Source organism: Peromyscus maniculatus, chromosome 14 (genome assembly GCF_049852395.1).
Source record: "Peromyscus maniculatus bairdii isolate BWxNUB_F1_BW_parent chromosome 14, HU_Pman_BW_mat_3.1, whole genome shotgun sequence".
Taxonomy (NCBI): Eukaryota; Metazoa; Chordata; class Mammalia; order Rodentia; family Cricetidae; genus Peromyscus; species Peromyscus maniculatus.
The window spans coordinates 81672010-81685861 of record NC_134865.1 but is presented as its reverse complement, the minus strand read 5'-3'; the positions used below and the strand labels follow the sequence as shown (position 1 = coordinate 81685861).

At 37.6% G+C, this 13852-nt stretch overlaps 1 protein-coding gene, 2 non-coding genes and 1 pseudogene across 3 annotated transcripts; all 4 read right to left on the bottom strand.

The window, feature by feature from the left end:
* Positions 1–2274: 2274 nt before the first annotated feature.
* Positions 2275–2346, bottom strand: LOC121822584 (small nucleolar RNA SNORD113/SNORD114 family). The gene has a single exon (XR_006063769.1). It is a non-coding gene; the product is annotated as a small nucleolar RNA SNORD113/SNORD114 family (small nucleolar RNA).
* Positions 2347–2591: 245 nt separating this feature from the next.
* On the bottom strand, positions 2592–2666 carry LOC121822574 (small nucleolar RNA SNORD113/SNORD114 family). Its single transcript, XR_006063759.1, has one exon. It is a non-coding gene; the product is annotated as a small nucleolar RNA SNORD113/SNORD114 family (small nucleolar RNA).
* Positions 2667–5375: 2709 nt separating this feature from the next.
* On the bottom strand, positions 5376–6356 carry LOC102928657 (SUMO-conjugating enzyme UBC9). Its single transcript, XM_076551384.1, has one exon. The coding sequence runs from the start codon at positions 6272–6274 to the stop codon at positions 5798–5800; it is 477 nt and encodes a 158-aa protein (XP_076407499.1). The 5' UTR covers positions 6275–6356; the 3' UTR covers positions 5376–5797.
* Positions 6357–8591: 2235 nt separating this feature from the next.
* LOC121822598 (small nucleolar RNA SNORD113/SNORD114 family) lies at positions 8592–8653 on the bottom strand (annotated as a pseudogene).
* Between the last annotated feature and the right edge of the window lie 5199 nt (positions 8654–13852).

The following is a 13852-nucleotide window of genomic DNA, read 5'->3' as shown; positions in this document are numbered from 1 at the left end:
CCCTTAGGAATGCTCACTCTAGTGAGTGCAACACACAGCAGAGGCTGAAATATAACAGAACTTTTCCTAACTTTGATTATCCACTTATCTTTGGGTTGGACTTCCAAGTTCCAGATATCTGGTCCTATCATCCAACACTCAGGTGCTGACATTTGTCATTTATCAGTCCCCTTTACTTATTTCTATTATCTGACTGTTTTATACTAGATAAACATAAAAATTTTGAGTTTTGTATTAATTACTATTTAACCGTCAATTTATAGGTTGTAGAATGCAAATTAAACACATGCATATGGTACATAATAATAACATCAGTGTAGAAAATTGTTTTGTTTTGTCCAATGCTTTTCTTAAAATTTGTGGCCAACATGTAAGAAACACAGACATTATTGTAGATTAGTTTGTTATTTGCTGCATAAATTTGATCAAATCAAGGTGATTGACTTATGTGTGTGCTTATCACCTCTCTAAATATGATACTATAGGTCTATAGGAACTATAATCACCAGTCTGTTCATAATCTAGTACAGTGTTGACAATCTCATTAGGTATTTTTGTAATTGAACAATTCTTCACTTATGGTAAAAAAACAAACAAAAAAACCCCCACCCTAAATCTAATTATATTGAACCCAAGGAAAATATCAGCACTCCAAAGTGTGACTATTGGGTGATTATTACAGGAAAATCAGATTGTTTTGTGTTGGGCATTAAAGTCATGGCACATCTTACCTGTCATATTGAGTGAGGTAGAACAAACCAAAGGGTGATCCTGTGACCCCTCAATATGAATATTGGCCTTGCAATGCCAATTACACATAAAAAATAGAAAAACATGGATCACAAAAACATAAAAACACAAGCCCTTAAGAGTTTATCATTTTCTGTCCAATCATTTTTCATTTGAATCTGGGACTCTTTGGTAAGTGACTTGTGTGAGGCTCAAGACTGAAAAGTAATCATATTCCACATCATATCTCTTAATAAGATACATAAAGTTTAACAAACTTCACATTTCAATCCAGCACTTAAAGGAGAAGGAGAACTCTGCAGTTATTTTTCTCAGGTCTGTGCTGCCAAGTCTCCATCAAAGCAGAACTCATGTAAGACCATAAAGGCAATTAGTGAGACATCCATTCCCCTGGTCCATACATCCAGCCTTTCCCTTATATCACTACTATGTCATTTAGTTTTTTGTGATATTTATTTATATTTCATTTCACAGTATATACTTCAATCTTGTCATAGGTCATGAGCAATGATCAACTGTTGCTTGGGTTATTCAAAGTGGATGAAACAATGGGTTAACTTATTGTTTATTTCAATTTATATGAATATTCATTTTCCTTATTGTATATTTTAATATATTTAATATTGTATATTTTAATATTTAATACTAATGAGTATTGATTGCAAATGGCTCACATGCAACAGTTGTCAACCTTGGTTTTGACTGGCCATCACCTGACAGTAATACAGAATAGGTCATGAAGAAATATACATGAATGACAAAACATAAGAATAATATCCACAAGGATGAATAACACACACCTCTGAATTTTTCTGTTAGAAAAAGTAAATTAATCCATGACTATCATCAGTGCCATATGCATGGAGAAATTACTACCATGCTTCTGTCAAATTGATATTAAAATTGGCAAGGTTGGCACCTTTGATGGTAGAAAATAGTTAAAAAAATAAATAGAATGCCATTTTTCAAAGAGACCCTGACAAAGACAACATTGGCTGCTACATTTGTCCCACATTCTAGCACAGAGAAGCAAGCTGCAAGCCACTCACCATGGAAGAATATGCCATTCTTCAGGAGAACATCCACACGTAGTCTTCCCAAGAGCATCCTCTCTGTGAGGCATGGGGTAAAACATAACACAGCTGAGATAGTGGATCAGTCCGTATCATCCTTCACATGGTCATTCATTTATCAATCATTATTAGAAAATTAATTCCATTCTTCAGAAAACGAACAAATGTGACCTTCCCTCAGAACATAGTTGTGGTCTACATTTGAACTGAGTACATGACTCTTAAACAAAAGCTCACAGTGAGGACCCATGTACTTCTCCTACCAGGTCGGTGTGTTCAGTGTACATTATTACATTCTTATATAGTCATGTATTTTACAATTGGATGATGCTTCACCCATCATCATGGCTTTATCTTGATAGATTATATATATATTTCCTTGAGTTGTTCACTGGTCCAATTACAATAATAGCATGAGTATACGAACATGGAAAATATATGTGTCTTCAGATATGAACTCAGTGTTACAGACACATATTCATTGACAAGAGCTCATATGCCACCCATGATCATCATCAATCCAGGATTGGACCTGTTTTTCTCTATCGCTTCTACTTTGTTTATTGGTTGAATCACTGAATCACTTGTCTTGTCTACTATTTACACTTGTCCCAAGATCTAACCTAGAGATATGACTAATGACTGGGTAACTGTGGGATATGCAGAAATCTCCCCAGGAGAAGCAATTCTGGGGAAAAGAGAACAGAACAAGGGATAAAAAACGACTCTCTCTTCCATAGACCCTTGCTTCTGCATTCATCATTTATGTTGGACCTCAGAGTTTCAGACACATGTCATTCATCATCTGGGCCTCATATACCAGCAGTTATGATCACTGATCCAGGGGCAGGCTAATCGCTCTTCATTCTTATCTACAGTGTTTGGTTAGTAATCCTTTAACCCACCAGTGATGTTTCTTGAAGCCAATGATATATATATGAAGAATATGCTATTTGGGATGTAATACCCATAGCCTTTTGTTATCTAAGGTCAAGTTTTCATTATATCAGTTACTCAGTTAAGATATTCATCAGTGTCCCAAATTGAGTGCACTAGACCTTCCCTCACTGCATATTTTTGAAACAGAGAGTAAATTAATTGTCCAGGAACAATAAAACAAGATTTATACCTATTACTCATTTTGATTTCCAGAGTCTAGTGAGAAATGCACTGCCTAACACCAGCCATGGAGAATTCCAGCCTCAGCTCAGATGATTCCATTGGGAAGCACACAGAGCAGAGCAGATAAACAAAGAAAGTGAAAAGCTGGGACATTCTTTTTATAGACCTTTGGTTTTTAGCTTTGCTTTCTGAATTGACTTATTCACTCATTAATTTAATAAAGTATGCTTTTACCTTAACAAAATATATAGAAACAATTTAATTTAAAAAGAACTTTAAAATAGTCCCACATCCAGATGATAAACAAAGCTTGAACATCTAATGTCTATGTTCGCTGAGGATGGTAGTATAGGAGTTATATTTATTTCCCACTGTGCTTTACTGTTTTTATAACAACATATCAAAGTGCTCCTGACATACTTCATGTTTGCATTTGATTAATACATAAGTAATTGATTGAATAATAGTTTTATTGCTTAATTCTAGTCACATAATCAACATATATAAACACAGGCACCAGCCTCTGAGTCCTTAGATATTTCTAAATACGTTTAGAGCAGTGGTTCCCAACCTTCCTGATGCTACAACCCTTTAATTCAGTTCTTCATGTTGTGGTGACCCCCAATTATAAAATTACTTTCATACTACTTCAGAACTGTAATTTTGCTATTGTTGTGAATCATAATGTAAATATCTGACATGCAGGATATCTGATAGGTGTTCCCAAAGGGGGTTGTGACCCACAAGTTGAGAACTATTGTGCTAAGGCATCTCACAGGCATATCAGACATGTGATCCCTGTGATGGGTTATTCAACCCCCAAAGGATTCATGACCAACAGGGTGAAAACCACTGGTCTGGAGGATGTCTTCTACCAAGAAAATGAACTATCTTACATTTTTATTGGCTATTAGAGTCCAGATGATTCATGTAGTGTGTAAGGCCCACTCTCAATAGCTGCTATCAACATTGGTTCATGTTTTAACCTCCTACTTTTTATTTGAATTTACTTTTTTCTAAGTTACTAATCCAAGTAAATCAATAAAATAGCCTGATTCACAAAAATGAACATGATGCTTGACAGGTTAACATCTGTCTGTAGAATCCTATCCAATTGAGACTTTATCTTTTGTTAATTGGCCTCAGTGTGGCGGTGATCAATCAGTAATCAGAACAGCTGACATCAATCTCTCGTTAGGGTACAGTTAACTTTTATTTGGAGGAGCAGTGTCTCGTGATATCTATCACATTCCTTCATCCACTCATCAGCTAGTGGCTGCTCAAGGCTGTCCCACTTTGGCACCTGTAGATAGCACTACGGTGAGTGTGAGTGAAGGCGTCCCTTTGACACAAATGCATCATTTCCTTTCCACCCAGAGCTATTAGTCGGTTGGATTATCAGGCACCTTAATTATTAAATATTACTTACATCATCCTCGAGGTTTCTGACCAAGATGGACCATGGAGAACTTTACCACGGAGAATCCCATCACACCAGACCATGGGGAAGAACAGGAAAAAGAACACATGGTTAAAAAAAATTTAAGACAACCAGATTGAGGCACTCTCCCCATTGGCCCTTAACTTTATCTATGGTTTAAAGTGGTTATTCTCAACCTTCCTGATGCTGCAACACTTTAACACAGTTCCTCATGTTGTGGTGAACCCCAACCATAAAATTATGTTCATTGCTGCTTCATAACTGTGATTTTGCTACTGTTACGAATCATAATGTAAATATCTGATAGGCAGGATCTTATATGCGACCCTTGTGAAAAGGTTGCAACCCACAGGTTGAGAACAAGTGCTTTGGAGTCATTTATACACTCATTAATTTAACAGTATAAGGTTTTGTTTTTGCTTTTGTTCCTTTTAATAAAAGAGAATTTTAAATTTTCCATATACTGAGAACACTGGCTTTACCATATAAAGTCTGAACTATCTTTAGCCAATGAAGGGCAAGTAAGGGAGTCAGACATCTAAATCAGGATCTTACTGTTTTCTTAACACATTATAATGTGCCAAGACATGTATTTTTATATTTAGACAGTATTTCATTAATTAAGTGATTGATGTTCTCATTCATCTAATTTTGACACAAAGGCCAGGACCAAGAGCCTTGGATATTGCCACGTCTGTCTTGAAGACACCTTCTAATGAGACAATGAACAATATTTCTTTTGCATTCGACTCCAGAGTCCAGGCATATTTTATTCACCCTACAAGGCTCATTTGACAGCAGCCACCAACACTGGTTCTTATTTGCCTTTTTTTTTTTTTTTTTTTTTTTTTTTTTATATAAACAGTTTATTTACTCTAAACAGCAACACAGACAGAACGCCATATAAACACAAAGGAAGTGGTGCAGAATGGAGATGCTGGCCAACTTTGGATCTGAGGCTCATAAGCAACAGCCCAGGTTTCTGAGGAGGACGAGGGTGGGGAGGGAGGGACAGTGTGGTTCTGTCACACAGCCAGCTGGAGGCCAGAGCTCTCAACAGTGGGAAGCATGCCTGCATCCGAGCGCGAAGAAACTAGCTCCTAGGGGCTTACCAAGTACAAAAGTTTATCATTTTACAGCAGTTGAAATACTGACATCAATATTAAAATAAAAGCAAGTTTTACATAACAATCAAAAATACAAAAGACTGAAGGAAGAGACCCTGTATGAAAAACTGGGGCAATTCAGCGAATTGAGACTGTATATGCCAGTGGCGGAAATGGAAAATGGCGCCCGCTCAACCCTCCCAGGCGACTAGTAACTGTACGCAGCGACTTAGATCTGCAAAAGGTTGTAAACAAGTTCTTGCCAAGCCAATCCCTTCCTCGTCATGGAGCCACAGGGCCGCTGCTTATGAGGGGGCAAACTTCTTCGCTTGTGCTCGAACCCTTTTCTCATATTCCACTCTGTTTTGGCAGTAAATTGTGTAGGCCTCTGCTTGAGCTGGGTCTTGAATATTTGGTTCATTTAGAAGTTCTTGTATTCCTAATAAGATCTGTTTGATCGTGATAGCTGGCCTCCAGTCCTTGTCTTCCTCCAGGATGGACAGGCACACTGTGCCAGAAGGATACACGTTTGGGTGAAACAGTGGCGGCTCAAATTTACATTTTGGTGGTGAGGACGGATAGTCATCTTTGAAAAGCATCCGCAGTTTGAACAAGCCTCCTTCCCATGGCGTCCCCTTCTTTCCAGGGATAGCGCACTCCCAATTCATCAGGTTCATCGTGCCATCAGGGTTCTTTGTTGGGACAGCCACAAAGCCAAAAGGGTGGTCCTTCCTCCAAGCTTTCCTTTCCTGGGCAAGTCGGCTGAGGGCGATCCCCGACATATTCAAAGTCCCTGGGCGACCGCGGCCCGGACCGTCGCGGCGGTAGAGGCGGCGGCGCTCCTTTTCCTTATTTGCCTTTTTAATTATAACATTTCTATTTTTATTCTAAGCTATTAATTAAAGTAAATCAATAAACATGATTCATAAGCTCAGGATATGATACTTGGCACATCTGACCTTGCTCTCTTTCAAAGGGGACCAAAGTACAATGCCCATTTTAAATTCAATTATTTGTCATCTTTCTGATGAATTTTTTTCTTTTCAGTTTTCTGTATTATTATGAGTTTTCAAGTTTATATATATACACATGTATATATATAAAATCTACAAGAATTTCATATGTGTATATAATGTATTTTGTTCATATCCAACAACCCACTCCCTCTGGGATGACCCCTGTGTCTCTCTCAACTTTTTTTCTCAGATAACATATGGAGTCTAAAATTAGTGTGACCCAAATGTGTGTGAATCCAACACTGGAGCATGGTCAAGTTTCTAGGCTCTTAAGGCCTTGTTAGATTCTATTTGGACACAAATTAATTTTTATTAAAAAAAATTGACATTGTGGATCGAGCTACAGATATTAATGTAAAGAGAAATAATTTAGGCACAGAAGGATAAGTAGTACATGAACTCATTCATGTTGAAAACTGACCTCAGGGAAACTGGGAGTTGAACGGTAGCAGAGACAGGGGAGGCTGTAGAGATGCAGAGGTAGTAAGGGAGAATCAGTGGATGCTGAGTCCCGGTTAGATGGCTTTGGTGTGGTGGATATAGGAAGCTGACTTTAGGTAACAATCAAATTGATCCTCTTTCTCTATTTCACATTAGTTTGTTGATTCATTCATAGATTAAAAAATAAAAAGTAGACCCTTGAACAGTCACTAAGATGTTTCTATATCATTGCTTCCAGAGAGTTCAGATGTATTGTGTAAACTAAGCTAGGTGGTTCATACACAAAAAACTCAGTGCAATATAGACTTCCAGTCTAATGTTTACCGTAGATATATTTTAGCTTCTCTGGTTAACTTTCATTCTTTTTAAAAGTCAAAGCAGTCACAGCATATTATTATGCACCATTTCGTGCTTCTGACACATGCATGTAACCATGGAGCTCAAGCCCATGGAAAGATGTGTCCCCTGGCTCAGAGCATCCAGGCCCAGGACATCAAAGCAAAACAGCTCATTAAAAAGATGGGCTAATCTATTTTAGTTCTGCTTATCATTCTCCCCTCAGTTGGCTATTTAGGAAGTCATTATTTGGAGGCTCTTTATGCTACTTTCCTTGACCCAGATGTTGACTATTATCTATTAATTATACTGTCTATCTCATCTCTAGCCAACGAGGACATGGAAATAGAAAAGTTATTTCCATCCAGACAACAATGCTTTCAAACTAGCAGGATGGAAATAAAGGAACATGTAAACTGAAAAAAAAAATACATTCCATTTTACTGACAGAATTATTCCAAACACAGAAAACTGGGAAAGAAGCTGGGTCCATTGTGTGTGACTCATATGGCACTATTGATCATCAGTGATCCAGGATTAAATCTTCTTTTCTATACTCATTTCTACTTTTCATTTGATCAGTTAATATAATTATAAACCCTATGTTATACAACCACTTCCAATGGGTGCTATCATTACTAATCTATACATGGACTCTCTCTAACATTAACATATTCATTACATTAATCCACAACAGTTTCCATATTTGCATTATGAATAAAAATTTTTATGCAGTCCTTATTTGTGCCATTGATATTCAGTTGGCCATCATTAGCTACCCTGTAAATACTTGTTAAATGGTATTTCACACCACCCAAAACAAGACAAGAAGCCTTCAGTTCACATTGGTGTCACTCTTATTCTCATCAGAATGCAGCGCTCCTGACCTTGGAGCAAAGAAGAGATAAGGAACCTGAGACCTCCCTACCATGTATCCTTTCTTCTTGGCTTTCACTTAGTATCATATGAAGTATCATATCTCTCATTTCTAATAAAATGAACAATTCTAAACTTGAGACTGGTGGAGAATACTAACTACTTGTGTAACATATAGACCATCATTAGCCACATGGTCAAATGCACATTCCATTAATTTCCCCTTGGACTACCCCAGTTTCAATATATATTAATATACCTCCCATTAGCATTGTGGAATGGATGTTGTTTCATCTATTTTATCGAATTGATTTTTCACATTAATCCCATAGTGAAAATAGAATAAAAATATGTAACCATAAAAATTCCTGTTACATAAGCCTGTCTACAGAAGCACTTTAAAACAGAAGAAATGGACTAGTTTTTCCATGTGGACCTGTTTCTGATGAATCATGTATGATTCATATGACACCATTGGTCATCATGGATCCAAGACTAGTCCTGTTTTCTAGCTGCTTCTATATTGTTTGGGTTCATTTCTGAGTCACTAACTTCCTAATACTAATCTCGGATGGTCTATTCACAAATCTAAGAACAGCTGAGATATTCTCATCCTGTATCTAGACTCATCTCACATGAAATTTTCTATCGCATCAGTCATTTGGTTTCTACCTGTCTGTGAATCTACTAATCCCTAATTGCATTTAACTACAGTTGAAAGTTCTTGGGTCTCTTGGACACCATGCAGCCCTAGAGTGAAGGTCTGGAGACAAAGCCCCTGAACTAAACCAAGAACATTGACTACACTCACCAACCTCCACACTTGTGCCAGAACGTGGCGGCAGCCTGAGCCTGGGACTGGAGGAGAAGGCATAAGGCACTAGCAGTGCAGACACCCTGGGTGTACCAAGTAGAGCACTAAGAAGATTTTCATGTCTATTTCATCCTGCACCTCACACTTGTGTATTAATGCTTTACAACCTATATATTTTCTCTTAACTAAAACAACCTGAGTTTTAAAACAACCATAACAAGGAAAAAAAACACCCTGAATATATAAAGTCACAGTATTTCTTCTCCTAGCAACAATAACAAGAACAAGAACCATGGTCCAAATCATTGGCTCCGAGCAAGAGGACAGGTTACAATTTCTGCCCATTTGTCCAGTCTTGGGCATGGAGACAGCTCCCCAGAACCACTGACTTGGGAACTGCAGTATTTACAAATTGTATTAATAATATTGATTGCCTCCTTTCATATCTTTAAAAATTGAACAAATTTCTTCATGTTTCTTTATGTAATTAAAGTGTAAATATGGCCATTGATTTTTTTATTTTTGGTAATAACAATAAAAATTCATGAAGCACAAAACTCCAAAAAACATGACCTTTTGGGATAGTTGATGTCTCCATGGGAATAGTCCCAGAAAAGCTAATACAACTGATTTCTGTCTCTGCACTAACCCAGAATTTCTGAGATGAATTATTCATCACCTATGATAAGTACTTGTGGTCATCTTTTGGGTCAGAATTTCAACTCTTCTTCTTTCCTTACCACATTTATCTGTTAATTTTCCAATTAATAATTAACAGTAATAAATACCTGCCTTCCAATATAATCAATTTACTGCTGTATCTATAAGGAATGTCGATATAGAGACATCTCACTCTCAAGCTTATCTTTCGGGAACCAATCCCAGTGCTGTAAATGCTCTCTTAAGAACTGATACTGTATTGATCCCTTAGCAGCATCTGGCTGGATTTCTTAAGACAACATAAATGCATGTCTTAAACAATGTTTTTAGTAAGAAAGCCACTAATACCGAAGAAAAGGACCTATCACTGATTCGCATCTCTGTTCTTGGCACCTGGATTCCATAACCATACTTTAGTCAGCTCAGTGCATTTATTCGGAAGCATACAGGCAATGCTGCTAATAAAATATCGAGAGATACCAAATGTAGTGGCATTTAATTCCAGCACCCAGGAGGCAGAGCTAAGTAGATCTCTGTGAGGTCCAGGCCAGTCTGGTCTACATGCCATGTTCCAGGGCTACACAGTGAGACCCTCTCTCAAAACAACAGTGTTTAAAAACCCACCATTGACAGAGTCATAACATTAATGCATGACTTTCAAATTCCATTTTCTTAGTCATTTTAGTATTTATTACTATGTTTTTTTCGTTTTGTTTGTTGTTGTTGTTCTTAAGCATATAAATACTTGAACTCATCATGGACCCAAAGTAAGAATCCTGCCTATCCCATGTCATTACTCAACCCACTTACCCATACCCCAAAAGGCAGCCTTCCCCAGTCCACTTCATGCTTCGCGAGCTTCAAGGGGCCTAAGATACATTAATAATGATCTTGCCTCACCACATGCTTTCATGCTTGCATAGACCATTCTCTCACTTTGTACACTGTCGTGTTTATTCTTTCATTTGCTGATTTTTAATAACAAAATCAAATCTATGATGCAAAAAAAAAAAAAACCTGAGAGGATGATCCTTGAATATTACTAAAATCCGTGTGCTCATCCCTGCAGAAACAAACATGCAAATCCCTGCGTGCAACAGACCTCAGAAGGTCATGGACACTTTGGTCATAAAAACAGTTGGGAGGCAATGCGCTCCATATCCTCCCTTGCTCTTCCCTGTATAATCTGTGTGTTCTTCCAATTTACGGCATGAACTACCATCAGCTCTCTGACATGGAGCAGCATTTATATCTCTGTACTCCTGCTTCACAATAAAAGTACCATACACATTTAACTTTTAAGGAATATTTAGAGGATGCATCAATTTTTTACATACATGTACACACACACACACACATACACACACACAGACACACACACACAGAGCCCACTACTATGTATAATTACTGTATGCCAGTAAGAAGTGGGGGATAGAAAATTACTTTTGGGGGGCAACTTGGCCACCAGCAGGTTGCTCACACTCCAGTGGATGATCCCACACCAAAGTAGGTGAATCTGGGAAGTACTATTGACTCCATAAGTTAAAAATAATAATAATTTAAAAATAGTTGAGGGCATGAAAATTGTAAAGAGAGTGTTCGGAGAGTTTGGAAGCAGATAGGACCAAGATACATTGTATAGGTATACGAAATTTTCAAAGAATAAGTAAAAAATATTATTTTAAAGAAACTTAAAAGAATTAGTGAGCTAGATTTTATCTTTTTGAAATTTGTGCTAATATTTAAATGTATCATAAGTGTTGGCTCTCAGTTCTTTAAATAGGTTTCGTTTTTTTGTACATTGGTTATATGAATAGTCACTTGCATATATTTTCACTCTTTTTTATATATATATTTTATTTTATTTTATTTTTATGTGCATTGGTGTTTTGGCCATGGGTGTTGGGGTCCTCTGAAACTGGCTTAACAGACAAGTGTGAGCTGTCATGTAGTTGCTGGGCATTGAACCCAGGTCCTTTGGAAGAACAGTCAGTTCTTTGAACCCCTGAGCCATCTCTCCAGTCCCTGCTTGCACTTTTTTTAAACACATGCAGCAAGTGCATGTGAAAATTCCAATGAAGGATGAGCATTGGTTGTTCTCTTGGCCTCATCCAAGATACATCCATTGTGCACAAAATAAAAAAAAGTTTTAAAATGTTATAAAATAATATCCTCTCCATTATATCATGTTTTTCTCCTATGAATAATTATTTAATGTTTTCTTTTTCATAATAAAACAATCAGTTTGAAACTCACAACTGACCCAGGACAAGGGCATTAGCCATAACATATTCCTGATTGCACTGATGATTTTCACTAACAACTTAGTGGACACCCTTAAGCAAACCCCTCAGATGAAGGCAGACACCTTGTGGCTCCTTGCACTGGTTTCTGCAATCCTAGAACTGGAACAATTCTATCATATTGCTCCCAGGGATATTGGGTATGGTAAAGAGCATAATATAACCATCCCATTGACGATGCACCATCACTGTTTAATTTATTTTAGACACCTGTCTCTGTGCATCATACTGTGCTTAGCATGAATCTATTATAAACTTCAATTATCTGAGCCACAAATCTCTTAATGCACAAATGTGGAATAAATGGAATAATGGGGAAATCTAAGATGGAACAATGTACAGCTATGAAAATGAATGAGAAAACCTTGATCTCTTTGTAAACAGGGCTCTGGTGTAGCACAATGACTAATTCATAATCCATGGTATTAAACATACATTGGTACACAGCAAGCTCCCTTTCCTTTCTTTAAATGTTTTTTAATTTGGATATTTACGTAACTTTTTCTAATTTTCTAAAGGTCAAAGACATATAAAATCGTAAGTAGCTTCGACAGGGACACTGAGTACTCGCACATCTGTGTATAAGCTGGCTGCTGACGTGGGTCACAGGCTGAGTCTATTTTTATCTACAGGCGGCAGCGGTAGAGACACGAAAGAACAAACTCTGTTCCAGTAAACAAGCTCACAACGAGGCTGTGCTTCAGCAGACTCATCTATCCTCATTCACAGCACTTGTGTTTATTGATTTACTTATGACACATTAGCACTCAGGGACAAGCTAGCAAAGGCCTCAAACAAGTGTACTGAGTGTTCCTGTTGTCTGACAAGTGACTCATTTCCAATCAAGGTAATAGAAAAGGGTTGTTTTTGGTTTTGTGTTTTTTGTTTTTGTAATATGCTATAAAATGGTATGGAAATATAATGATTTAATAGCTGAGTTAAGACTTGATTCTCTTCATGACTTTGGGCCATTTGTGTTTAGATTGTACATTCTTTTTTCGGGGGAGGGGGGTTCGAGACAGGGTTTCTCTGTGTAACAGGTCTGTCCTGGAACTCGCTCTGTAGACCAGGCTGGCCTTGAACTTACAGAGATCCACCTGCCTCTGCCTCCCAAGTGCTGGGATTAAAGGCGGGCGCCACCACCGCCCGGCTGGATTGTACTTCTATTAAGATGTATCAATAAATCAGAAAATTGCACCACTCCACCCAAACTAAAGGAATCAGATTTTTATATATCATTAACATCAGCCCATTGGATCATTTGCAAAGGATCCCAGGAAGCTGACCACACTTCCTGTATCTGAAAAACCTACAGTCTCCAGACATACATGGAAATACATCCTGCATGACCTCTCATATATCATTAATTATAATAATTGGACCAAGACATTGAGATGTCTTTTTCATATAAAAATCTACACTTGTTTACTAATTAATCTTTCACTTCTCTAATACCATTAACTATCTATGAAACATAACTCTCATGGCAGGGAAAAATTGATACTTCTCCCTAAAATAGCCTACAGATTCACTTACGTCATTGAATGCATCTCTTTTATCAGCTACTCTCATTATAAAACTAATCAGCTAGTCAATTCATCAATACAATGTTTCAGGGCAATCTATAGTTTCATTGTCCATCATGGACCTTCTTTGATTACAGTTGCTACTTATCAAATAGCAGTCAGTGGATATCCTAAACAGACCACCCCAAAACATCATTGCCTCTCTTACTCACATTGGTCCCACTCTTATACACATAGGGAGCACTGTGAAGCTTGTAGCTTCTCAGAACAGTACAAGGGTCCATCCTGGGAAGTACAAAGAGGAGAAGGCAAAATCAACACTGAGATAACCCCTCCACCTGACGCACAGCTTAGGGTCTCTTGTACATGGACCTCATTGTTGTAAGTC